We start from the raw sequence: 24,402 nt of genomic DNA on the forward strand, positions 1-24,402 counted from the left end.
AAGATCGAAGAAGAGGCAGAGGCAGTTTTGCCGCATTCGTTGAACTTCAAGCGCGCTTCGAAGCGTTCGATTGGTGCGCTTTATATCGGCATACAAACTTCAAGCTTAACGGCTGGTGGAATGCTTCGATTACGCAGCACCCGGGCAAAATAGCAGCCACACTTGGATCATCGCCGAGCATGCGCCGAGACGACTGCCGGCCCGCGACCGAGGACGACTTCGTCTACCTCGGAGACGACGACGACGACGATGACCCGATCGAAGACGAGCTCCGCATGTGGGCGCGCTTCCGGCGGCGGCGCTTCTTCAAGTCGGGCCTCTCGACGTACGAGGAGTACTACTCGCGCAACGAGACAGGGCGGCGCCTCGGCCGCTTCTCACTGCACATGCGGCTCAACGAAGAGCGCCCGACCATCACGATCCTGCTGGGCAATCGGTCGTCGCGTAGCCGTCCATCGGTCGTGCGGCCCACTACCGAGACACCGCGGCGCGTGCGCAGCAGCAGCCTCGACGCCAACTGGCGCGTCTCGAAATGCGGCGACGTGCTCCGGCCAAAGCTCCTGGCCGACCCCAACTTTAGCTTTTTCCAGCACCGGTCGATCTCCAAGGTCCCACGGCAAGAGCAGACGCGCGAGCCGACGGGCACGCAGAGTCTTCTCAGCCGGCCCACGAGCATGCCGGACGTGACGATGCCGAGCCCGCAGCAACTGCGGCGCCATTGCAGCTCACCCGAAGTCTTCTTCGACGCGCAGGAGCCGCCTCTCGAGTACCAGGAAGCCGACAACGTGCGGTCGAGCACGCCCGAGGATCCTCGCCCGAGCGACGAACGTCGGCCGAGCGACTACGGCGAGGGCGACGACGAACCTTCGCCGCTCTACGGCGACACGCAAGAAGACGCTGGCCGGTTCCGCTCGAGCGACGCCACGTATCGCCCCAGTGATCTCGACAAGTTTCGGCCCAGTGGCATGCGCGAGTCGTCCTTCAGCAGCAACTACAACCCGGTCACAATCCGCAACAGCGTCACCCACAACGTCAACGTCGTCGCCTTCCTCGGCGGCTTCAAGGGCAGTAGCAATCGGCGCTCGACGCGCTCGAGTCTCGACCAGCGGCCGTCCTTTGACTCGTACCGCCTCAAGCGCAGCAAGAAGACGAGTCCCTCCGTGCCCGACACGAGCTTTGGCAAGCGGCTGCGCGACGCACGCAACCGCATTCCGCCCGAGTTTCGCGACGACCTTCCGATCGCGCCGGTCCTCGTCCAGAAGCCGCCCCGCGTCAAAAAGTCGGTTCAGTTCCGCGCCGAGAACGAGGTCTTTGTGTTTGAGAAGCAAGACCCGATCGACGACGACGACGACGTCTACGTCGTCGAGCTCGAGCACGACCTGTAGCCGTATGTGTTTGCCATGTATTTAATATGTAGTCATCTCCGTGTCGACGCTCCGTTGATGCCCATCGACTAGTGCAAGTTGGAAAAGTCGATGCCCTCTTCGTCTTCGTTGGCAGTTGCGGCCACGGGGCGCAGCTCTTCGCTGTGCGCGACCTCGGGCGCGGCGTCGGCGGGCTTGGGCGCCATGTCGGCCGGCGTCATGTGCGTCAAGAACGGCACGAGGTACTTGGCGTCGAACTCGAGGATCGCCATGCGCTTGAGCGGACGCACGAGCTGGTCGACCGCGGCTTCCTCAGACGGCTACTCGTCGCCTTCCATCAGCGTCATGCAGCCCGTGGGAGGAACGTACCGAGAGGCGCTTGATTTGCAAGTAGTTGAGGACGGGCACGGTCGCGCCGCCGCCAATGAAGAGCGTGATGAGCACGATGACCATGGTCACGTTGATGATGTACTAGGCGGTTGCATGAGACAGAGACGAGGACGACAACGCGGCGTACGTGGCGCTGGAGCTCGTTGGGCCACTCGAGCGCGAGCGCAAAGCAGAGCGCGCCGCGGAGACCGCTGAACCAGAGCATGTGCTGCGTGGCCTTGGGAATCTGGCGCTCGGGCGTCTTGCGGCTGTTGATGACGTACGAGAGCGGGTACACGTGCAGCGCGCGGCCGGCGAGGCAGCCAAAGAGCGTCCAGAACGCAAAGGAAAAGTGAAACCCTTGCTGCATCGAAAACACTGCGAGGCCCAAGTCTACAGCAACGCAGGGTGAGCACAAGTCTGGTCAATGATCGTACTGAGGAAGATGGTGGCTTCCGAGAGGTACGAGATCGCATTGAAGAACTTGGCGCATCTAGAGGAGGGTTCATGGACGGGTTGCGTGTGAGCCTCATGTACGTGGCTTTGCCTTCCTCGGTGAGGTTGTTGCACGTGTAGTGCTTCATGGCAATGCCTACACCACTCCGCAAGCGACGTTGGGACGATCTCAATACCGGTAAAGAGGATCGCGACGACGCCGGAGAGGTCAAAGACGTTGCAGACGGAGAACGGGAGGTACGAGAACATGACGTAGATCGCGACTTCGTGGAAGAGGCAGCCTTTGAAGTCGTAGTGCTTGAAGAGGAGCGCCGAGAGCATGCCAAAGAGGACGCCCACGAGCGTCGACCCGACAAAGATGAAGAAGAAGTCCATGACGGCCAGCGGAATCGCGCTCGCCGTGAACGCGTTGCCGATAAACTTGGAGAAGGACGCAAAGAGCACGATCGCGACCGCGTCGTTGAGCGAGCTTTCGCCAAAGACGAGGTAGAAGAGCGTCGGCTCCTACCGCATACGACACGTGACGAAGTGGATGGTCGGCAAGGACGTACGACGCGGAGCTCTTGGAAGATGGCGAGGACCGACACCGTGTCCTAGCCGCACGTGAGGCGTGCAGAGACGTATGCCACGTGTACCGTGGCGCTAATGAGTGCGCCGAACGAGAGCGCTTCGGCCAGCGTCAGCTTGAGGCTAATACCAATGTACCCGGCCGTGTACACGATGGAGCCAACGACAAAGCTCGAGATCGTCGTGCCCGCGACGGCGTACGTGACGATGGCGGTGATGTTGTCAAAGAAGAAGCGGCGCTTCATCGTGTAGCCTACATGCGCGTTGCGTCCAACGTTGGCATCGCCTGCAACGCCGTACCCGAGTTGAAGATGATGGGCGGGAGGAGACCGACAAAGAAGATGCTCGGGTCAAAGGTCGCCAGCTGCATCGTCTGCATGAGCTCGAATTATGGAGGTTGATGGGCATACCGACTGCGTGACGGAGCTCGTGTGCATGAGGTAGAGCACGCCACCGAGCATGCCCACAAGAATGGTCGCTAGCCGCACACGTCAGGATGCCATGGTGGTAGGACGAGCGCATGTACCGGCGGCTTCCGGGAGGAGGAACCAGTGCTTGTGGTGGGCGACGTAGTTGCTCACGAGGATCGCGAGCATGACGAAGCAGCTCGTGACCGCGAAGTAGACGGCGAACTCCTTCTGCGACTCCATGCCGATCTCATGCTCCGTCGTCGCTTCGCCCATTGCTTGCTGCTCGACCCTTCCAATCCAAGACTGAAACCGATGGCTCATTTTCACACTATTGATTGCGCGCCGGTTGGCGTGCACGCAAATAAAGTAACTACACAAATCGTGTTATCATCCATCAACTTTAAATAGTGTACGTCAAAATCGACTAGACATCGGCACGTCCGCGCTCCATGTGCGGAGTCGACGGCCCACAGCTCTGGGACCAGCAGACCAGAACTCAGCGCAGTTAGATAGTCCATTGAGACACCATTGTGATGGGAGTGCACAGGAGAAGCGTGTGTCCGATGCAGACAGGTCAGAGTTAACGCGAAGCTCGGTTTCACTCTCGGGCACTTGTCGGTCGGTCAGCCTCCTCCTTCTGAGGCTAATAGCTCTGTTGAACACAGAGGACGACGCTGTACGTCGGACGTGAGTTAATATCCTCGCACATATTTGGACCGGAGACTCACTGCTACATAAGTATATGTACAGAGAAGCTCCTGTGCAGTCCCATCGAAATGGTGTCTCCTTGGACGATCCAGCTGATACATTGATACAAACCAACCGTGAGTCCTCGTCTAGTTGTATGCATCGCCAGCGCACCCAAACCGCACGCCGCTCACGAACATAGTACTACGTTGAGGACGCAGAGGGTAGGGTTGGTGGCGTTCTAATATTAGTAGTAGTGTAGTATGGTGTCTATTCGGATTCGAAGATGAGCGCGAGCTCCTTGAGCGCGGCAAAGAGGTCGGCCGCAAACGCGTGCGACGACGTGCCCTCCGCCGACTTGTTGCTCGAGATGTGGAAGAAGAGGTTCGAGTCGCCGGCAATCATGTAGCTCACGCCGTAGCCGTCGGTCGCGACCGGGCCAAAGCCGCCGCCAGGGCACACCATCCCGTCATACTCCTCCTTGCTCAAGAGCTTGGCGACGTCCTTCCAGTTGGTGGTCTGCTGCTGCGGCTGCTGGCTCGTGCTGAGGCGCCACGGGCGCTGGAGCGCCTGCTTGAGGAACGGCGACTCGACGCCCATGCCCACCGAGACGCAGTAGAGCGTAAAGAGGTGGCGGTCGACGCCTTCACCGCACATGGCACGACGATACAGGTCCTGGTGGGCCTCGCCCGCCGCGTACGCCAGCGCCCGGCGCTCCGCGTTGCTCTTGGTCTCGTCGACAAGCGACAGAATAAAGGCCTTGGACGCGTCCGTGACGGGGCGGACCGTCTCGGTGCGGCCGTGCTTGTAGAGGCGCGTCATGCTCGCTTCGTACGTCTGCGTGAACGTTCCGCGCGAGTTCTTGTAGTACGCGTACTGCAGCGCCATCTGCATGAACGCATCTGGGCTCATCTTGAACTTCTTCGTGATCGCAATCTTGCCATAGTCCGTGTGGCTAATGACGGCGAGGTCAAACGTCGCGATCGCGGCCTGCGCAATCGCGAGCTCGGTCTGCACGGCTGCGTCGAGCGCCGGCGTCCAGTCCCACTGCAGCGACTTGACGGCCGGCAAGGTCGCCACGTCCGCGTCCGACGGCTTGCAGTGGCCATCAACAGTGTACATTTGGTCGAGTACTTCGCGCGTGCACGCTTCCTCCCAGAGGTGCGCGACGACCGGCGCGTCGGCCCACGCGTGCTCAACGTTCATGCCGATGCGGCCGTTGGCAAAGGCGACCATCGTCAGCGACTTGTCAAACCAGCGGGTCGCGCCGTCGCCGTGGATGAGCGACCGGCCGAGCGCCTCCATCTCGTTGGGCGAGCCCTCGTCAAAGTACAGCACGAGGATCGCCGACTCGATGACGTGCAGCGACTTCTTGTTGACGCCGTCCGAGAAGAAAGCATCGCGGTGCTCGGCCCACGTCGTGCGGTTGGCGGCCGTGAGCGCCGACAAGTGGGCTTCAGGCGCCTTGTCCGAGGACGCGGCCGCAACGACCGCTGCAAGCTGGCGCTCCATGTCGCGCGCCGAGAGGAGCTGCCCGTACGTGCCCTTCGTGTAGAGCGGCACCTTGAACCAGCGACCCTTGCAGTTGACGGCAATGTGCTTGGACGACTCGTAGCGAGCGAGCGTGTCCTCTTCGCGGCCGGGAAGACGCGTCGTGGAGAAAATGCGCTCGTACTGCGCCATGCACATGGGCACGATGCCGCGGAGCATGAGCGGCGGGAGCTGTTCGCGGTCGAGGTTCATCTTGAACGTAAGGAGCTGGCGAAGCATGCCGGCGGCGCGCGCCACGGGGACGGTCGACGGAATGTACTCGCGCGGCGGCAGCACGTAGTAGTTCGAGTTGATCATGAGCGACGTGCGGCCCTTGAGGTACACGTACTTCTCCCACCAGTCGGTGATGTAGTTGTCGGCAAACCAGCTCTTGAGCACGAGGTACTTGTGGAGGCGCGGGCCGACGCTCGCTTCAAAGTCCTTCGCAAGGCCCTCAATTTCCGCGTACTCCTTTTCGTCGACAAGCGGATGGACCGACTTGAGGTAGCGCTCGATCGTGCCGTTGAGCGCCGGCACCGACATACGCGGCAGCGCCGATTGGTACGAGTACGTGAGCGGGTCCTTCCCGCCGAGGATCTTGACGAGGCCACCCCAGAGCGTCACGACATGGCTCACTTGGCGCGGCGCGAGGTACAGCCAGCCACGGTAGCTCAAGAGCACACGCAGCACCAGGCGATGGATGCTCATGAGCACGATGAGGCCGGCGAGCGCCGCCCAAGCCGCGAGGTACGCGAGGTACACCGAGTGCGGGAGGTAGCTCGAGAAGGGCACGATCGCGTTGCCAACGTGCCAGATGGCCCACGACAACGTCGAGTCGCGCCACCACGAGGTCGCGGGCGACGCCAGCACGGCGGCGATGACCACCGCAACGACGAGGATCGCGACGCTTGGCGGTGCCGGGTAGACAAAGCGCTGGACCGTCCGCTGGAGATGGTAGGCGTAGCGGAGGGCGCGGGCGCGGAGCTCCTTGGGCGGCGGGATGAGGAAGTGGACCTCGATCGCGCCCTCCTCGCTCAGGAGGAGCTTGACGCCCCGGCGGTTGCCTTCGTACACGTGGACGGCTGCGTTCGCTTCGGCCATTGCTCGCAAATGCACTTGTGGCCGATGTTGAAGCTGCAAACCTGCTCGCCGCTGATTGGCTGCCGGAAAGATCTTGGGGCGTCGAGTCAACAGCCTGTCGAGTTGACACAGCTGGCGCTGTTGACACGACCGCGCTTTGCCGCCATACGTCACCAAGCGACTTCAACCTGCGCGCCCTTGGATGCCCACCTTCGCGTCAAGATGAGAGAAGATGGTCCGGGCTTGGGACAGGCCGGCGCGACAGGGCGACCGAGAAGAGGAAGAAGACAAAGCTGCCTCGACACCGAAGTGGCAAGGCGACGACGGCGTCTATGCATCGGCCTGTCAGGACCAGCTGGTTCGCGCTGCACCGCCGCGAGAAGCGATGGTTCTCGAAGCTCGGCGCACTGGTGGCGGCACGCCGCCATCCGGGTGGCACCTTGAAGTTGGTGGTGTAGCGTCGACGGCCTCGGATGTCGACGCCACGATAGCGCCAAGGACCAATACACCCTTGATAGCGCGTAGCATTTATGCAGATGGTGCGTCCGATGACGAGGTTGGTTGCCGCCGATGCACGCGACGAGTGTATCGACATCGCTGTCCATTTTGCTACTGAGCACCTACGTCTCATGCAAAACGAGGAGGATATGCCGTGGACCGAAGAAGAAGCCAAGCTCTGCGGGGATGGGACGTCCGATCCTACTGAAGAACGCAATGATGACCTCCAGGTACACTGTACTCTGCTCAGATCCCGGCAGTCGATCGAACACTCGTCGTCGCAAGCTCCTCCTGCTACCGTTCGGCGTTGGTGTCGCCGCCCAAACCGCGTGATCGACCATCGCTGATGGCTAGTCTCGCGCGTGGACTGTGTCGGACGGGCACAAGCGTTGTCGAGGGCCAACGCCGTCTCCTTGAGGTACACAGAAGGACACGATGGCGGTGGGCTGCGACTGGAAACGAGCGTCGCGGGCAAGGCGTCCTCCGCCACTAGGCTGCGCTTGCCAGCGATGAGCTCACTTCAAGTTTGATGAACCAAGCGGCGATGACAAGTCCCCTCCACACTCCATCGACCCAAGCGCCGAGCCCATGCAGGTCAAATCGTCTTCGTGTTCTCCAAGCTCTCATAAGGGAAACGTCTTCTTGGCCATGGATCACATTTCGATGCCGAGCGCGAGCGTCACGTTCATGAACTCAAAGAGCACGCAGCGCATCCAGACGTAGACGGCGACACCGAGCAAGATGGAGATCGGGAGCGCTGGCAGCGCCTGCTTGTGAATACCAAGGAGGAAGAGCGTGCCACCGAGGCCCTAGCACAGGCTATTTGCACCCAACCTTCCGCAAGTAGTTGCAATCTACCACGAGGATCGCAACGGCGCACGCCCACATGGCCGCGACATCGTAGAGCGCCGCACGCGACACGAGCACGCTGTAAAACACGAAATCCCCGAGCCCGAGCTTGATCGTATTGTCCTCTACGCCCATCGCGAGGCTAAGTCCACGCAACAAATAGCTCGAGACAGTACCCTCGTCGTCAGTGTCGAGGCCATACTTGCGTTCGAGGTCGCGCCAGAGGTCGCCTTCACGGCCCTCGTACATGGCCAAGATGTTGTCGATGCGGCTAAGGGCGTCTGGGTTGTAGGCTGTGTAGAAGGCGACAAGCCGGTCGCGCACGCTCGGCTTGGGCTTCTTGGCGACAGGCTGCGGCGGCAAGAGGGGCTCGGTCTGCGCCTCCTTCTCGAGACTCTCTTCGTCCTCGTCTTGGGGCTTGGACCGCCGGCGGGCGAAACTGCACACGTCCGACGCGGTCGTCGTTGTCGTGATAGCCGGCAACGGGCCGCCGTGCTGGTAGTAGTTGGGTTCAGAGTGATCAAAGCGGGTTTGAACTTCGGCCTCGTAGAGGAGGCCGGGGAGCGGCCGTCCCTCGGACTGGATGAGGTTCACGAGGCACTTGAGCGGCCCGCACGGCGTGAGGACGGCGCAGAGGTCGTAGAAGGCGAGCACGACGACGAGCGCCCACGTGGTCCACTCTGGGAACTTGCTGAGCTGCCACGCCATGATGACCGAGACCGCCACGAGGTACGACTGCGTCACCGACATGGGGAGTCCCTACCGTCTGCAATGAGCGGCGAGCTATAGCGGCGGTAGACACCTTTTGGTAAAAGATGGAGAGGACGCCGACGATCGCAAAGTTGTACATGACGATGGACCACGAGAGAATGTCGACGGCGACGTCGAGGCGCTCGAGGAGGACAGTCGCGAGGTGGCCGCCGAGGATCCCGAGCAAGACGGCCGACGAGAAGAACATGTAGCCCACGAGAAACTAATGCGAGGTGCCATGAGACCGCGATGGATCCGAAGCGTCGTACGTTGGTAAACTGAAACTTGTAGCAAAACACAATGACAAAGGTCGCAATCACAAACACGCCGACGATCGCGAGGGCGTTCACGATCGCATGCCCGAGGAGCGATCCGTCCGACTCGCCGTCTTCCGGGAGGTACACGAGGTAGGCGCTACAAGATCGCTCGTGCCCAGTCCATGCGCTACATGCAGCTCGTACTGGGCGATCTGATCGGCGGTCTCTGGATCCGTGAGCACGGCCGAGGCGAGGCTAACGGAAGTTGCGTGAGGCCATGCGAGTCGCGGCGCCGGAATTCATACCTCGAAAGGAGCATCGTCATGGTCACGGGCAGGAGCACCGCGCGGAACGAGCCGAGCGAGTGCAGGATGTCGTGGACGTCGATGGCACCGGCCTCCATGTCCTCGGGCGCCTGGCGCGTCGGCGGCGCCATCAGCGGGACGCTAGCCATGGCATGAGCGACTCGTGGCGGCCTCGACCCCACCTTGTCGCGTTCATCTTGGCTCTTGAAGTACGAGCGCAGATTGGATTGGCTTGGGTAGAGTATACTATACAAACGGAGCATGATTGGAAGCGTTCGAATCAAAATGGTGTCACCTACTACTATTTCCAAACGCGCAAATACTGTACGAACATAGATTAATGTTTACTCTAACACTAAATCCCTGCGTTCCAATATTCACTCCTTTCTGCGCAAACACCATGGCGGCCCGCTTGGAGTACAGTTGGTCCACCGAGTACAAGAACGACAAGCGGGTCCTGGGGATGCGCGACGCATGCAAGGCGATCCTGCTTATGCTCAACAAGGACGACGCCGAGCTGCCCGATCCATCGATCCGCGGCTACGCCACATCCACCAAGGTCCACCTCGCCTTTCTCGCCTGCTCCTGCACCGTTGCTGCGTGTAGAAGGCCCGCGTGGCGGCGCCGCCCGCCAAGCCAAAGCCAGCAGTAGCAGCGCCCAAGGTCGCCGTCAAGGTCGATCGCCGCCCGCGAAAGGCCCCGAGCGTGCCCGACGACGGGTCGTCGACCGCCGACAGCGACTACATTGCCCGGGGCACGTTTACCAATCCGATGGACGACATGAGCGAGTACGAGAGCGACGACTCATTGCCACCGCCCCGGTTGGCGCCAAAGATCTACGAGAAGGTCGAGGTCGACGAGGACGACAACGGCGACGACGACAGCGACGACGAGGTAGGCGCTTCGACGCAAGACCAGGTAGCATCGGCTTGTAGAACGCAGACAAGGCGTGCCAGATCTGCAACCTCAATGAAAACGACTCGCAAAGTCTCATTTGCGACACGTGCGAAGATGGTAGCAAACGTTGAGATCTTAGCGCGGTCTTATCGCGGCCTGTAGTGTTTCACACGTACTGCGTCGGGCTGGCCGACGTGCCCGAGAACGACTGGTTCTGCCCGACCTGTCTCGGCGCCGAGTACCACCGGCTCACGCAGCAATTCGTCCGCCAACGATCTCCAACCATAAGCTCATCGTCGTCATCGTAGGCGACCGAGCCGCTCTCAGTTCTCAACAGTTGGCTGGTCCACGCGTGCGGCTGCGACGCGCGCAACGACGTGTGCAAGTCGCCGTCGCTGGCGCGCATCTGCGTCTTCTTCAAGCGGCTCGTGCGCTCGCTCGCGCGCACCGACGGCGTCTTGCGGACCAAGTTTGGCATGCTCCTCACACACCACATTGCCAGCTGCCCCGAGAAGCTCTACTGTCCCGTCCCGCTCTGCAACCAAATGCGCCGGCGCAAGGCCAAAGTCCAGATCCGCGCCGTCGAACTACATTGATAGGACGTTGATACATGCTTAATATAGGGTTTTTATTCGGTTTGGCGAGGGCGACGGCGTCAGGCGAGGAGACTCCGCGTGAGCGCCCGTGCGACACCCACAAAGTCGGCCAGCGGCGTCTCGGGCTCGACATCCAGCGTACTTTCGCTGAGCTCTTCGAGCGTACTCAAGAGGAGACGGCCGGCCGGCTGCGTCGCAAACTTGGTCGTTGCCTGCAAACCCAAGTTGTACAAGGCTTTGCAGATGAGCGTGCTGCAGGCGACGTCCGTGAGCCCGACGCTGCGGAAGAGCGTCGTGAGCGCCTCGCGCGCCTGGAGCGACAGCAGCGCCTTGCGGCTCGGGCCGTCCAGCGCCGCATTCATCAAGATGCCGCAGACCGACGAGACGACGAGCTTGCTCGGGTGCTGGAGCAAGGCGAGGATGATCTCAAAGGATTGGGTCTGCACCAAGTGCGCGAGGACATCGGGGAACCGCGCGAGGTTGCCCAGCGCCCGCGCGACCTCGACGACCATCTCTTCGTTGGGATCGACCAAGCCGGGGCAGAGCGCCGTCGCGAGCTCGATGCGGTGCGCGGTGACGACGTTGGGCGCCGAGTCCGTCGGCGACGCGTAGAACGAGAGGTTGGTCAAGCAGCTCACAATGTTGAGCTGGAGCTCATCGTGGCCGCATGCAGTAGCGTGTGCGAGGAGCTCAAAGAGGCAGTCGAGACCTGGCGAGGCCGCGGCGATCGCACCGGCGGTTGCATTGATCGAGATGTTGGCCAGCAGCCGCATGAGCTTGACGAGTACATCCATCGACTCGTCGTCCTCTTCGTCGTCGTCGTCCTCATTGTCGCACGTGTCATGCAACGCGCGTTTGGTTGACGACGACGTCTGCTGCACGTAGAGCCGACCGTACTGCTGCAAGGTGCGGACGAGGATCGAGACAGCGCGGTGTGACACAGCAAGGAGCTTCCGGTTCTTCTCGTTGCTCGCCGTGAGATTGCCAAGGACAAAGCACAGCCGGACAAGAAGAGCAGCTTGGAACCGGTGCGGCGCCCCCGATGAAGAAAGGTCGAGAAGCGCGACGAGGTCTCCGAGGATGTCGGGGCTCCTGTTGATCGGCGTCCGCCCGGCTTCGTGCAATGTGAGCTAAACCACAGCAATAAGAAATCTTCCGCTACATCTGTATATATATATGTACCTTGCTCAGGACGCGGGAGATGTTGAGCATGAGCTCGAGGTGCGAGGGGTACAGCGGGAGGAGCGCGCAGAGCGCCTCGGTCACGTGCCAGTGCCAGAACTGCTTGTGGCACGACTTGTGGACGGCGAGGTTGCGCAGGATCGCCGTCACCTGCACGAGGAGTTGTGCGACGGGGTTTTCGCCGCCGCGGCTTCCATCGTGACGAACGTGCAGCTACACATTTAATACATTTGCTTGAAAAATTGAAACAAAACGTGGCAATCGTACGTGCAAGATCGCTTTCAGAATCGAGATGGCGCCGTTCGTCGCAAGGAGTGACACCATGCGCGTCGTCGACGACGCATTCTTGAGCGTCCCCGCCACGTAGATGAGCAGCTGCATCGACAACGGCCCTTTCTTGGACGATGACGCGTCGCTCAGCACGCCAACAAGCGTCTCGACGACCGCGACGTGGCAAAAGTGGTCGTCGTTGATTGGGTCCTTGCTCTGGAGGAAGAGCAGCTTGGCCGCATGCACCACCGGCGCCTCGAACGCCGCCAACGGTCCGAGGCGGCACACGTACAGCTACATGCAATCGCATATGTGAACGTAGTTGCATCCTCCAAGGTACCGTGATGGACGCGCGCGTGAGCTCAATGACGCGGCGCCCCGAGGCAATCTCGATGCACTCGAAGAGTTGCGAGAGACATGCCGCGTTCGCCACGGCAAGCGTACCTGAGCCCATACGAATGAGGTCTCAGCACCACCTTAGGTCGATGTACCGAGCGCGCTCTCGTCGCGAAGAAGGTGCGTGTCGTGGTAGATCTGCGACGTGGCCTTGCAAATCGCTTGGACGGTCGCAAACGCCGCTTCGTCTTGGTCGGCATGCGCTCGGAAGCCGTCGAGGTGCTGCTGGAGCTCCTCGAGCCGGTCCGCCAGCGCCTCCTACGTCCACTGTCGTGTGCGCTTCAGAGAAAACCACTGCGTTACAATCGTTGAGACGGCTGTCAGCTCGTTCTCGTCGTCATTGTCGGATATAGCCTTGGCATCGGGACCGCTCGATGCTGCGAACGCCTTCTCGCCGCTGCTAGGCTCGTACTCGCTCATGGACGACTGCGGACGGTCGCCTCTTGCCGTCGAGATGGGCGTTGTCACGACCTCGACCTCTTGGTTGTCTGCGTCTGTCCTCAGATACTTGCAGTGTCTCGTCGTGCCTACCTCGTCGCCGCGACGGTCGCTTCTTCTTGGGCTTTTCAAACTCGGTGGCATCCGTCGAGAACGTCGAGCTTGGGCGAGAGCTTGGGCGGTAGTCGTCGCCGTAGAAGAGCGGGCGTGCTAATACACATTGCATCATGCAGCCTCATCCAGGATCCCGCGTACTGCCAGTCTTGGGCGTGAAGGGCCGCGACGGGTGCTTGAGCGACGCGCGCGCCTAGAGACGCATGAGGCGAGCGTCCATGCGCCGAGATGCCGGACCTGCGCCAAGACGCTCGAGATGGCCCCGCGGGCGATGAGCCCGTCCATACCCGCGCGGCTTCAAATATGGCGTAGCAGTTACGATGGTAATAATTTACGGGCAGTTACGATGGTAATAATTTACGGGCAGTTACACTTGGCATGTGCCACATTGAACAAGGCGACCCGACCAGGCAGTTGGACGCATGGCAGAAGCTATGGTAGTAATGCCATGCGCTTCTACGTGGTCTTCACGACAGACCAGCCTGGCGTCAGGGGTAATATCTATCCCTCCCTGTCGTGGGCTTTGCAGCGTTGGGCCAACTGCACTCTGCTGGCATTCGGCACATGCCGAATGGAGTGACGTTCCCACGTTATCCGGATGCGAATTGGTTTCGAAATTTGCATTTTCGAAGCGTCCAGCAGTGGCATGACGGACGACGAGTCGCACCTCGCGCTGCTGACCTTGCTTGGCGCTGGCGCATACGCCGTGACATACCTGCACACGAAGGCGCTCTCATCGGCTGCAGAGGTTCCTTTCGAGGAAGAGGCGCGGCGCACCGAGCGGCTCGTGCGCATCCGCGACCAAGCCGCCACGCTCAAGAACGCATATGACGCTGCTGTCGCGCAGCACTCGCGACTAGACAAGCTCATGGCCGACTACGAGGCTGCGAGACTAGCCTCCATGCAAGGGCTACGACTCGCTGCCAAGAGCGCAATCGACGAGGTCGCCATGCTCGTCAATAGCAGTTGCACCGACTACTTGGACCAGCAGCGTGCTATAGCGCGACGCCTCCCGCCACGTATGAATGCTCCTTTGTATCGTCGTACGCACTCTAAACGACAGCCTAGCACCAGTAGACGAGCCTGCCCCAGAGACATTGGTTTTGCAAGCGTTGCCATCATCACGAGCACGACCACCTGTGCGGCAGGGGGAGCACGGAGGCGTCGTCTTGCTCATCATGATGGTGTGCTGTGGTATCGCGCTGTACGCTTCCAAGCGGCGCCAGACGCATCGAACCACGACACAGACAGCCTCCATGGCACACGCGACGTACAGGCAACATGTACGATTGGTGGCGACGCGGAACGACGAGGAAGACGATGGGCATGCTAGCACTCGGCGGGTACCGTAGGATAAGTCTGCAATCTTCCCCGCGCGTCGACCCATAAAGTAAATACAAGCATCGACGATTTAGTAACGCTAACATTAGATGGCATCTTCCTGGTACTCCGTGATGGACGGCGTCTTGAACGCGGCTTTGAGCTCGTCGTTGCTGTCGTTGCCGTGCATGAGCTTGTCGAGGCCGCGCAATGAGGCCGAGACGTCTGGAATGAACGTGACCGGTTCCCACGCGACGCCTTCGGGGCTGGCCTTCTATGCATAAAGTCGTGTCGAGGCATTGCCCCCAAACTCGTCGTACCTTGCGCCCCAGCGTGAGCGTCCGCTTGAGCATCGATGAGAGCTGCGTCGGATGCAGAATAGGCTCAGCGTGCTTCTTGACGTAGTCCATGCGTTCCTGCAGCTTGCGGCTAGCCACCGCGAGGTCGTCGACGATCTTTTCCATGTCGTCGATCGTGGCAAAGTGGTGCTGGAGCAGCACGCAGCGGTCGAGGAGCAGCTGGACGTTCGCCTCGTGCTCGGCCTCGAGGTCCATCTCCGCGTGCGAGTCCACGAGCGCGCACGTCTCGTCGATCTTGTACATGGCGAGCGCGACCTTCTCCTCGACCGCCAGCGTCAAGTGGCCGCCGTCGAGCACCGCGGCCGCGACCTCTTCGCACGCCTCCTTGAAGTTCTCCCGCATCGCCAAAGTGGTTGACGCTCCACGCCGCCCTCGTTACAAGAACATACCTCTCACATTCGATACGCATGGGCCGATGACGTGGCGCAACGAGCGGGCAAGATGGCAGGCAGTCAAGCGATCCACATCATTCTTCTCGTGCCAAGGCAGAAGCCACCGACGTCGCAAGGGACGCAGCTACCACATGTGTCCCGCTGTCAATGGATCTTGCAGAGACTACAGTCTGCTGTAGTACTACCATCGAGCGGGCTTGATCGGCGAAGCAGGCGTGCGCTGGGACCTCTGTCGTACTAGTAGTGCAGAAGACCACACCGTCGGATCCGACCTTGCAGTGGCCCCATGTCCGAACGGTCTGGTCTGCTTGTATTGGACGCTACGTCCTCAGATCTTAGTGGAACGCTGCCACCAAGATCTGAGGACTTGTGGCAGAAGACTTTAGTCATTGCGTTCAACGCAAAGGCGCTAGTAGACAATATATGTGGACACGAATGATGGAGATAGTTAGCGTCTCGGTTAGTAATACGCGTAGTACTTCGAGATCGGAGTCCTCTAGGCCTAATAAATTGCACTTACATGAACGAGTCGTCGTCAAAGTCGTCGTCGCTGTCGCCTTCGTACTCCATCTCCATGAAGTCAACCTGCCACCGGAGAATGCCGCCAATGCCACCAAAGCCCTGGCAAAACTGCGAGCCTTCCTGGGAGCGGGCCGTGACAAACTCGAGCGCAGTACCAAACGTCTTGTAGTTGTTGGCAAACCACTCGACGAGCGGCTCCTTCTCCGTGACCTCGAGCGTCTCGCCCGTCTCGGCGTCCATAAAGTTGGCCGCGACCTTCTCCTCGGCCGGCGACAGAATCTTGTGCACTTCCTCGCCCGTCTGGTTGTTGCGCATCGAGATGCGGTGGTGCGGCAGGTCTTCCCAGAGGATGAGCGTCTCGACGGCGCCGAGCTCGAGCGCCTTCATGGTATCCGCGACACCAAAGCAGTACTTGCCAGAGTCCATCGCGATCTCTTCCATGTATTTGCAGATGAGCTTCTTCTCCTGGACAAACTTGACGTTCGAGAGCGTGTCGGCCGCGAGCTCAATCGCCTGGTTGAAGCCGTTCTCGCCACCGTACGAGACATCGACAATCTTGACCACGATCTCCTGGAGGCGCTTGTCAAAGATATCCGACTGGTTGAGCTCGTTCTTGAAGTCGGCGGAACCGGCGAGCACGAGGTTCGTGACGTTCGGGCGGTCGTTCGTGATGAACATCTGCGTCGCCGTCTCAGCGACCTTGCGCACGTAATGCTGGCGCTTCTCGAGACGGATACGGCCGAAACGCATGGCGGACTGACCACCGCGACCGTGCTTCTTGGGCAAATCGACCGAGAACTTGTGGAGGATCTCACGCGAGTTACCGGCGACCGTACCGTACAGCGCGCCGTTACCGTCCATGATGATGAAGCCAAAGCGATCGTTGTCCTGGAGGAGCTCGCCGAGCGCTTCCGTGTGGAACTTGTTGTCGCACATGTACAGCGACGTGTTGATGGGCTTGAACGGCTCAAAGTCAAAGTTGAGACGTTTCTCCTTGCCGTCCTCGGTCATGCACGTGCCGCAGTACATGACGAGGCCGTTCGGCGGGCACTTGGTGTACAGCTTCAGGCGCTGCTGCGTCGACGTAATAGCACCGAGCACAGACAGGCGGTTCACGCGCGACTTGATGTTCGAGGCCGTGCCATACTCGTCCTGGAGCATGCGCGCGACGCGCGAGATCTGGTCCTTGGGCGGGATCACGAGCGAGATCATGGACGTCCCGTTACCGCGCGCGGCCTGGAGGTTCTTGATGAGCTTCTTCATCTGGAAGAGCTTCACTTGCTCTTCCTCCTTGCTCAAGCCTGCTTGCGACGACATCTTGGCTGCTTCTTCCTTCGGGTCGCGATGGCGAAATGGGCTCGAGGACCACCAAAATTAGACTGGGGCTGCCCTTTCCGGCATTAAATTGGCAGCGGTTTTCATCCCCCTTTGTATTTTATAATGTGTCTATTTCTACGACATTTTTAAAATAGCTCGTTCTATGTATGCCATGACCCGGCTCCATAGTTATTGAATAAAATATTCAACCCCATTGCATTATATATTGCCCAAAATAAAATACATAAAAAGCCACCACGCCCAGTCTATTAAAAATGGATTTTCTTGAAATTTTATTGCTGATGGACGCTGCTTCGTGCTGCAAACGCCGCATATTTTTATTCGCAATTTAATGCGCCCCGACAGCGCTCCACGTTGCGCTGCACAAATCGAGTGGCCCTCGCAGTCCAGGCACCGGCGTTAAAGCGTTAAACCTCTCAAAACGCATATAACCCATCGCGACCGACATACAAGGGAGCGCACTCGTTCGACAAGGAGGTTGACACCGTTCCACGAGCGACCATCGCTCGCAGAGTCAGGCTCCAAGGTCACTCACACCTGTCGCAAGCTGTGCATCCTCCTTGACGCCGCATGAAGAACACTTGGGGAGTTCCAAGTCACGGTCCATTCTCGCTTCTTCTCGGGCTTTGGAGAAAGTGCTTTTTAGGACTTTGCCAAGATCGTCCAGGCGTTATATTTATTTATAGAGTTAAACGCGATTGACCTCTCTCTTCCCACCGCATGACAATCAGCAACGATGTTAAGCGTCAACCAGGTGCCCAAGCGTACCTCCATCGATTTGGCCCTCGAGCACGTGATGATCCTGGTCAGTAGCGTCGTCAATGACGTCCGGCTCGCGTGATGAAGTGGCTGATGTTGGCGACATGCAATTTAAAAGGGTATCAAGTCTCGCAGGATTGGCGCCGGGTTCAAGGTGTGATATTCGTGCATCATCGCTCGGGACCATGAGCGGCAACGCCACCATCGGTACGTCGGAACCTCGCGCGCTTGAGGCTCACGCGCCGCTAGTGCCCGTGATCCACCTCGAGTTCCACTACAAGCAGTTCGATACCTTCCTCGCGGTCGGCTATGCAATCGCAACGCTGCTCGCGTTCTGGGTGCTCTGCTGCCACATGAGCGGCTCGGCGCGGGACCCGGGCACGACAGGCTTCTTCACGCTCATGTCGCTCGCCGCGCTCGTGCGCTCGGTATGGTACGCCACACCCTACAGCGTGCACGTCTCGGGCTACGTGCCGCAGCGCGTCTACATCTTTGACGACGGCTGGTACATGCTCTTCATCTCCGAGATCGCCGAGATGGCCGGTACGTACATCCTGTACACGGTCTTCATCCTCATGGTGGTTTTCTGGGCCGACATCTTGCATGGGTCCGGATCCTTCGGAGTGGTCGGATGCTGATACTGGAGTAGGGCGTTTGACCGGCAGGACGCGCCGACGTACCCGATGCGGGTGTTTGCGACGCTCTGCTTCCTCCTCGGCATTGCGGTCTCGACGGGCTTTGCGCTCTTTGGCTGCAGCCGCATCGACTCGCTCTGGCTGCTCATGTACAACGACATCGTTGTCGTCGTCCTCTCGCTCGTGACGTTCGTGTTTGTCGCGATCTTTGCCTGCCGCATGCGCACGGTGCTCATCGCGATCCTCGAAGTGAGCCAGGTCGAGACCACTGCGCGCATCCAGACGGTCACGCGCACGGGCTTCATCTGCTGCCTCTTTCTGCTGCTGAATGCGTGCTTTGCCCTCGTGATGACATACCACATGTACGAGCTCCAGTTTGATGCGTCGATCCCGACCGGCTCGACCCAGTGGTTCCTCTTCATCATGGCCAAGCACCTCATGGAAATCTGCGTGCTCTACTTCCTCCTCTGGACGCTCTGGAGCACGTCGCCGCCGGACGAGCCGCACATGTCGGGCAAGTCCCAAGCCGACCGCCGCCAGTACGAGAAGATCCCAGAGCTCGAAGACCAAGCGCAGAAGACGCTCACGACGACCAACAATGGATCCGGCCGGCATTATCACGAGAATTTGTAACCCAAGATACGCAGGGCCGTGTACTCGTGTGTGATTGGCCAGTTTATATGCGACATGTCCGGAAAGCACCAATCACATACGTCGATATGACGTGGCAGCTCAGAACGATGCCTCTGCGGTAGCTGGTTTGATGGTGCAATCTAGCGACGCAACAACGTACGAACGAAAGTAGTGCGTGCAAACACATATATACTTTTAGGGCTTTGTCGTTACGCGTGGTCGTCGGTCAAATCGTCGTTGAGGTTCACATGAAGCTCCTTGGCGACTTGCAGCATGTCCTTGTCACCGCGGCCGCTCACGTTGATAACGATGACCTTGCCAGGGCCGAGCTCAGCGGCCAGCTTGAGACCATACGAGATCGCGTGGGAGCTCTCGAGGGCAGGGATGATACCTTCCTGCTTGCAGCAAATTTGAAACCCTTCGAGCGCCTCCTTGTCCGTGATGCTCACGTACGTCGCGCGGCCCGAGTCCTTGAGGAAGGCGTGCTCGGGGCCAACGCCAGCGTAGTCGAGACCGGCCGACACACTGTGCGTCTCGATGACCTGGCCGGCGGCGTCTTGCATGACGTACGTCTTTGTGCCGTGGAGCACACCGATGCGGCCGCCGACAATCGTCGACGAGTGGCGACCCGTGTCGACGCCTTCGCCACCGGCCTCGACGCCGTAGATAGCAACGTCGTTGTCCTTGGCGAACGGGTGGAACATGCCGATAGCGTTGCTGCCGCCGCCGACACACGCCACAATGGCATCGGGAAGGCGCCCGATCTCTTCGTTGAGCTGGGCCTTGATCTCGCGGCCAATAATCGTCTGGAAGTCCCGCACGATTGTCGGGAACGGGTGCGGGCCGATCGCCGACCCAATGATGTAGTGCGTCGAGTCGACGTTGGCGACCCAGTCGCGGAGCGCTTCGTTCACTGCGTCCTTGAGCGTCATGGAGCCCGACTTGACGGCCACGACCTTGGCGCCGAGCATCTTCATGCGGAAGACGTTGAGCGATTGGCGCTAGGAAAGATGATGAGGACGAGTACAAAGGGGGTGGAGTGTGTTACCTGCGTGTCTTCATACCCCATGTACACGGTGCAGTCGAGGTCCAAGAGCGCGCACGCCGTGGCCGTCGCGACACCGTGCTGACCCGCGCCCGTCTCGGCAATAATACGGCGCTTTCCGAGGCGACGGGCCAAGACCGCTTGCCCGATCGCGTTGTTGATCTTGTGCGCGCCCGTGTGCGCGAGGTCTTCGCGCTTGAGGTAAATGTCGGCGCCGCCGGCGAGCGCCGTGAGCCGCTTCGCAAGGTACAGCGGCGTCGGGCGGCCAATGTAGTCGCGGCCAAGCTTCTCGAGCTCTTCGCGGAACGACGGGTCCTGCGTCGCCTTGACGTACTCGTCGATGAGCTGGTGGTGCGCGGCGATGAGCGTCTCGGCCACAAAGCAGCCGCCAAACTGGCCAAAGTACGCGTTGAGCTCCTCCTTGCTGTTGTAGACCGGCGGCGCGTTCGAGACGGCGAGGTACTTGGACGGCGTCGACATGGGTCGGAGCGAAGATTTCTAATAATGCGCCTTCCTCTGCCACGCCCGTGGATCGTCCGGATACGGATAAAAAGGCGCGGGCCAATCAGACACGCGTCAAGGTGAATGCGCATTGCAGCACGTGTTCCTGAGGTCGCGTGGCGCGTGGGGAAGTTTCCGCGGCGCCGCCGATGCGCAATCCGGCGCCGGCGCCCGCATGGCGCCGGAAGGTCCCCGAAGCCGGCCCAGTCGGCCCACAACGATGTAGGACGATGGAAGCGGCTGTTGAAAAGACGGGAATCCTCTGGGCATCCGTGGCTGGGCTTGCGCCTCGACGAGCTTCAGAGTGAGCGCAGTTTGGACTGCGTCGTCGATCGTGACCGCTTCGACTATCGCACAAGATACATGTACCCCATCATCACGAGGAAGTTGGAGCTTACTAGCGTTGGTACAGTTGCTAGTAGCCTGCAGACGAGCACAGTGGTCGTTCGTTGGACGCATGTTCCCACGCGACTGGGGTCGTTCGTTGGACGCATGTTCCCACGCGACTGGTGACGGTGTCTCTAAGCCCATCACACATAGCGTCGAAAGCTGTCATTTCGGGGCTCGGTACGGAGCCAAGTACGCAAGAGGAAGCGTTTCCTGCAGGTGCACTCGGTGGAGCTGTGCGCTGCTTTGTCGAGGATGGCTCTATGCAGACAACATGTATAGCATTGAATTTCCACAAAACTCTAACGGCAGTGCGCCATAAACTCGGAGCAAGTGCGTGAACGTGTACATTTTGTCTATCTATTGTTGATGCCAGTGTTGCATAAGCGTCTAAGACCTTAGAGCAGCCAAGTGCTACTAGAAGTGGGGCGTTTGGTCGCCATTCAAAGTTGTTAACGGTTGACCTTGAGAGCCCAATGACGTGCTCCTCAAAGTCTTCTATGTTGATTGCATTTGGTCGCCAACTGTAGACGTAGTCAAGCTGCATTAATCTACGGTAATTGAAACGAGGTTTATATACAGGACATCCTCGTCGACACGTTAAGGGTGGCTCCAACGCGATGGCACAGTCGTTGGCTCGGACGCGTTGGAGCTGCTGCTGGACGAGCCTTCCTTCGGCCCCCACACGGAATCATGCGGCGCAGACGCGTTCTTCGTCGAGTCTGACGATGAGATGTTCGACGGGACCACAAAGATGTGCCCAGCCACCTCCTTGGTCGTTGCTGAGGCAGATGTAGGCGCTGCGGTTGATGTCGTCGGCGCTGGGGTCGTCGTCGTCGGCTTCGGGGTCGTCGTCGTCGGCTTCGGGGTTTCCGTTGTCGGCTTGGGCGTCTCCGTCGTCGGCTTGGGCGTCTCCGTCGTCGGCTTGGGCGTCTCCGTCGTCGGCTTGGGTGTTTGTGTGGTCGGCTTGGGCGTTTCTGTGGTCGGCTTGGGCGTCACTGTTGTTACTGTCGGGGTAGTGTCCGCCGACGCATTCGTCTTCGAAGCGGGCAACACGACGATCGAGGACGAGTTCAACGAAACACTAGGCGTTGGCGCCACAGTCGCCGGCTTGGTCGTCGACGGAGCAGGCGTCAACGGGGCAGAGGTGGAAGGCGAAGGTGTCGAAGGGGCCGATGTCGACGGGGTTGACGTCACATCCGAGTGCGTCGGAGCCTGCGTCGGGACCGTCGTTGGGGTGAGAGTCACAAAGCCGTGGGTCGCGTTCGAGGACGAGTTGACACCCAGAAGCGCAGGGCGGGTCGTCGAGTTGTCGTTCTTGGCGCCTGTGACCGTCGCCCAGGCCTTGGACACCTGGTCCGGGTTGAGCACCGCGACAACGACGCCCGACGTCACGAGGAGCGTCGCGAGCACCGCGAGGTACTTGCGCCCGTTGCCACCGCTCTTTTCGTACTTTTCTTTTTTGTTTTCCTTTTCGACAGGCGCCTCCTTGCCAATGAGCTCCGCGTCGCTCTTGGTCGAGCTCTTGGTGCTCGCGAGCTCAATGTCGTCGATGCCGGCGTCGTCCGCCGTGTTCTTCTCCGAGGCCTTGAGCAGCTCCGAGTCCTCAAAGACGTCCTTGGCGCCGGCCACGGGCGTCATCGCCGGGCCCGTCGTGAAGGCGGCGGGCGTCTCGACCGGCTCCGGTCGCATCATCGTCACTGCGCGAATCAGGTCACTCCTTTGAAAATGGACACGCTAGTATCCGGACCACATTTCACTTGCGACACGCCGCCAGTATTTTATTGAAGTACAGGCAATCCATACAAATATCAAGTCTACCGATTGCAATGGCAATTAAAATAGTGGACAAGCCGAACCGGTTCGGGAGAGATGGTAGCTGGAGTGTTTGCTCTTTCTGTTTAAAACACTGTATCTTTGGTCGTGTTGACGTGGCATCCGAGAGTCCTCAGCCCCTTGAACCTTGCGATGAGGGGCTGGGATAATCTGCCATAGCTCTTGCGTGTACATGCCAAGTCGAAGGTCGAGCTGTTTGACTTTTGAAATGGAGGGATGCTCACGGGGGTTAAATCCGAGAGCTTTGGACTCGACCCCTTCTCATGCCTTGCCAGGACAGGGGGGCCAGGTGCGGATGAAGAGAAATGTCATGCTGGACCAAGCACGCTTTTTCAACCCAAATGTTGCCAATGGACCCAAGACCAGTATCGTGTGGACGCATGGAGCTCTTCCGTGCGGACGATTCACGATGTTGGGAGCGTCTCGCTTTCGTTTTCATGGTGCAATAAGCTCTGCGTGTGCGCTTCTATGCATGTACGTACCCATTTTAAACCACTAGCACGATGGTGTTGCAAGCATCGAGATGGAATTGCGCTGTTTGCTCTTCGCTTACTTGTGCAGCGCTGGTCACTGCACACGCAAGAATGGGACGGAAGAGCCAGACGCTTGGTCCACGTTCCGCTCTCACCTGTTGCATTGCGTGTATAAAACACGTTGCAGGTAGCCAATCAGAAAGAGGCAATTGACTGGTCATAAACTTTGAAAAAGCGCCAAGTCGGTGCCAAACGCGATCTGCCGCAGCATGTCCGACATCTTGAACACAATCGTGGCCGCCCAGGCGCCGCCTTCGAACCAGTGGGAGTACTTTGAGCTTGGCGTGAAGCTCACGCTTGCGCGATGGACGGCGCTCCGCATGGCCATGGAAGGCGAGTGGGGCGGCGGCGACATGAAGCGCAAGTGCGAGATTCTCCTCGAGGAAATCCTCCACCTCTTCAAGTACCAGAAGCAGGTGCTCTTTGACGACTTGGCCGTGAACATTGAAGACTACATTGAGAGCGAGTTTGGCCTCGTGTGCGAAGATGGCAGTGTCGACGAAGTGGCCAAGGTGCTTTGCGCCTGCGCCGAAGAGTGCAAGCAGGGCCAGATCGAGCGCATCCGCCAGCTCAAGGAACAGTTCGAGACCTCGACGTTCGCAATCGACCTGAAGCGCGCCAAGATCCAGCAGGAGCAAGAGTTTCTGCAGCGCGCGGCCATGGTCGCCGAGAACGGCGGTGAAATGGAAGTCGACGACACGCCGGCGGTCGACGAGGACGGCTTCCAAACGATTCGTCGCTCGACGCGCAAGAAGGCACAGCCCAAGTTTTACGATCCTGCAGTCCAATTCCCCGGCGCTCAGTAAACCCAAATGTATCTATGCTCGCACGCGACTCTTCCAATATTGCATCTCATTTTGTACACACTTCGCCTGCGCAGCGCACTCCCACACTGCGCCCAGATAATTACACTACCTTTGAGGATCTCCAGGAGCGGCGTCAACGTGCGCAGGCCCACACAGCGCTGTTGGCGGCCAGCGGCGCCGCAGTGTGCGCACCTCACACTAATTGCGGCAGATCCCATCAATGTACCCGTACACGTACATTGTACTGTAATGTACGCCTTTTGGTATCTGTAATATATCAAGATCGATGGGAATGTACGGTAATGGACGATCCTGTGATTA

At 59.6% G+C, this 24,402-nt stretch overlaps 13 protein-coding genes across 15 annotated transcripts; 5 read left to right on the forward strand and 8 right to left on the reverse strand.

The window, feature by feature from the left end:
* The first annotated feature begins 144 nt into the window (after positions 1-144).
* Positions 145-1,470, forward strand: SDRG_11005 (hypothetical protein). The gene has a single exon (XM_008617023.1). The coding sequence runs from the start codon at positions 180-182 to the stop codon at positions 1,383-1,385; it is 1,206 nt and encodes a 401-aa protein (XP_008615245.1). The 5' UTR covers positions 145-179; the 3' UTR covers positions 1,386-1,470.
* Positions 1,454-3,439, reverse strand: SDRG_11006 (sodium/hydrogen exchanger 3; the record flags this gene model as incomplete). The annotated part of the gene is made up of 11 exons (XM_008617024.1): positions 1,454-1,684; positions 1,734-1,835; positions 1,882-2,126; positions 2,171-2,226; positions 2,271-2,325; positions 2,366-2,693; positions 2,741-2,782; positions 2,825-3,009; positions 3,057-3,120; positions 3,167-3,234; positions 3,283-3,439. The coding sequence occupies 11 exons, from the start codon at positions 3,437-3,439 to the stop codon at positions 1,454-1,456; spliced, it is 1,533 nt and encodes a 510-aa protein (XP_008615246.1).
* Positions 3,440-4,078: 639 nt separating this feature from the next.
* On the reverse strand, positions 4,079-6,523 carry SDRG_11007 (hypothetical protein). The gene has a single exon (XM_008617025.1). The coding sequence runs from the start codon at positions 6,482-6,484 to the stop codon at positions 4,124-4,126; it is 2,361 nt and encodes a 786-aa protein (XP_008615247.1). The 5' UTR covers positions 6,485-6,523; the 3' UTR covers positions 4,079-4,123.
* Positions 6,524-7,550: 1,027 nt separating this feature from the next.
* On the reverse strand, positions 7,551-9,345 carry SDRG_11008 (hypothetical protein). The gene is made up of 8 exons (XM_008617026.1): positions 9,305-9,345; positions 9,123-9,263; positions 9,022-9,072; positions 8,830-8,974; positions 8,613-8,783; positions 7,987-8,569; positions 7,820-7,935; positions 7,551-7,770 (listed from the first exon to the last, which is right to left on the reverse strand). Exons 1-8 carry the CDS (start codon positions 9,316-9,318, stop codon positions 7,615-7,617), a joined length of 1,377 nt encoding a protein of 458 aa, XP_008615248.1. The 5' UTR covers positions 9,319-9,345; the 3' UTR covers positions 7,551-7,614.
* Positions 9,346-9,502: 157 nt separating this feature from the next.
* Positions 9,503-10,681, forward strand: SDRG_11009 (hypothetical protein). Its single transcript, XM_008617027.1, has 5 exons — positions 9,503-9,681; positions 9,729-10,016; positions 10,058-10,136; positions 10,182-10,282; positions 10,328-10,681. The coding sequence occupies exons 1-5, from the start codon at positions 9,523-9,525 to the stop codon at positions 10,613-10,615; spliced, it is 915 nt and encodes a 304-aa protein (XP_008615249.1). The 5' UTR covers positions 9,503-9,522; the 3' UTR covers positions 10,616-10,681.
* On the reverse strand, positions 10,616-13,327 carry SDRG_11010 (hypothetical protein). Its single transcript, XM_008617028.1, has 9 exons — positions 13,253-13,327; positions 13,157-13,208; positions 12,995-13,111; positions 12,767-12,951; positions 12,559-12,721; positions 12,408-12,511; positions 12,065-12,361; positions 11,798-12,010; positions 10,616-11,745 (listed from the first exon to the last, which is right to left on the reverse strand). Exons 1-9 carry the CDS (start codon positions 13,298-13,300, stop codon positions 10,675-10,677), a joined length of 2,250 nt encoding a protein of 749 aa, XP_008615250.1. The 5' UTR covers positions 13,301-13,327; the 3' UTR covers positions 10,616-10,674.
* A 319-nt stretch (positions 13,328-13,646) lies between these two features.
* SDRG_11011 (hypothetical protein) lies at positions 13,647-14,445 on the forward strand. 3 transcript variants are annotated; one of them, XM_008617031.1, is made up of 2 exons: positions 13,647-14,034; positions 14,093-14,445. In XM_008617031.1, the coding sequence occupies exons 1-2, from the start codon at positions 13,662-13,664 to the stop codon at positions 14,365-14,367; spliced, it is 648 nt and encodes a 215-aa protein (XP_008615253.1). In that variant the 5' UTR covers positions 13,647-13,661; the 3' UTR covers positions 14,368-14,445. The 3 variants fall into 3 exon arrangements, with proteins under 3 accessions (XP_008615253.1, XP_008615251.1, XP_008615252.1); XM_008617029.1 differs by having other exon boundaries at positions 14,084-14,439; XM_008617030.1 differs by having other exon boundaries at positions 14,090-14,439.
* SDRG_11012 (hypothetical protein) lies at positions 14,400-15,036 on the reverse strand (the record flags this gene model as incomplete). Its single annotated transcript, XM_008617032.1, has 2 exons — positions 14,400-14,609; positions 14,656-15,036. 2 exons carry the CDS (start codon positions 15,034-15,036, stop codon positions 14,442-14,444), a joined length of 549 nt encoding a protein of 182 aa, XP_008615254.1. The 3' UTR covers positions 14,400-14,441.
* Positions 15,037-15,506: 470 nt separating this feature from the next.
* Positions 15,507-16,976, reverse strand: SDRG_11013 (eukaryotic peptide chain release factor subunit 1). Its single transcript, XM_008617033.1, has one exon. The coding sequence runs from the start codon at positions 16,923-16,925 to the stop codon at positions 15,603-15,605; it is 1,323 nt and encodes a 440-aa protein (XP_008615255.1). The 5' UTR covers positions 16,926-16,976; the 3' UTR covers positions 15,507-15,602.
* An 885-nt stretch (positions 16,977-17,861) lies between these two features.
* Positions 17,862-19,149, forward strand: SDRG_11014 (hypothetical protein). The gene is made up of 3 exons (XM_008617034.1): positions 17,862-17,912; positions 17,955-18,312; positions 18,355-19,149. The coding sequence occupies exons 1-3, from the start codon at positions 17,891-17,893 to the stop codon at positions 18,971-18,973; spliced, it is 999 nt and encodes a 332-aa protein (XP_008615256.1). The 5' UTR covers positions 17,862-17,890; the 3' UTR covers positions 18,974-19,149.
* SDRG_11015 (tryptophan synthase, beta subunit) lies at positions 19,131-20,513 on the reverse strand. Its single transcript, XM_008617035.1, has 2 exons — positions 20,022-20,513; positions 19,131-19,974 (listed from the first exon to the last, which is right to left on the reverse strand). Exons 1-2 carry the CDS (start codon positions 20,496-20,498, stop codon positions 19,183-19,185), a joined length of 1,269 nt encoding a protein of 422 aa, XP_008615257.1. The 5' UTR covers positions 20,499-20,513; the 3' UTR covers positions 19,131-19,182.
* A 956-nt stretch (positions 20,514-21,469) lies between these two features.
* On the reverse strand, positions 21,470-22,621 carry SDRG_11016 (hypothetical protein). The gene has a single exon (XM_008617036.1). It carries the CDS (start codon positions 22,599-22,601, stop codon positions 21,507-21,509), a length of 1,095 nt encoding a protein of 364 aa, XP_008615258.1. The 5' UTR covers positions 22,602-22,621; the 3' UTR covers positions 21,470-21,506.
* Positions 22,622-23,422: 801 nt separating this feature from the next.
* SDRG_11017 (hypothetical protein) lies at positions 23,423-24,120 on the forward strand. The gene has a single exon (XM_008617037.1). It carries the CDS (start codon positions 23,485-23,487, stop codon positions 24,079-24,081), a length of 597 nt encoding a protein of 198 aa, XP_008615259.1. The 5' UTR covers positions 23,423-23,484; the 3' UTR covers positions 24,082-24,120.
* The last annotated feature ends 282 nt before the right edge of the window (positions 24,121-24,402 follow it).

The sequence above is a fragment of the Saprolegnia diclina genome (assembly GCF_000281045.1).
Source record: "Saprolegnia diclina VS20 unplaced genomic scaffold supercont1.38, whole genome shotgun sequence".
NCBI classification, from domain to species: Eukaryota; Oomycota; class Saprolegniomycetes; order Saprolegniales; family Saprolegniaceae; genus Saprolegnia; species Saprolegnia diclina.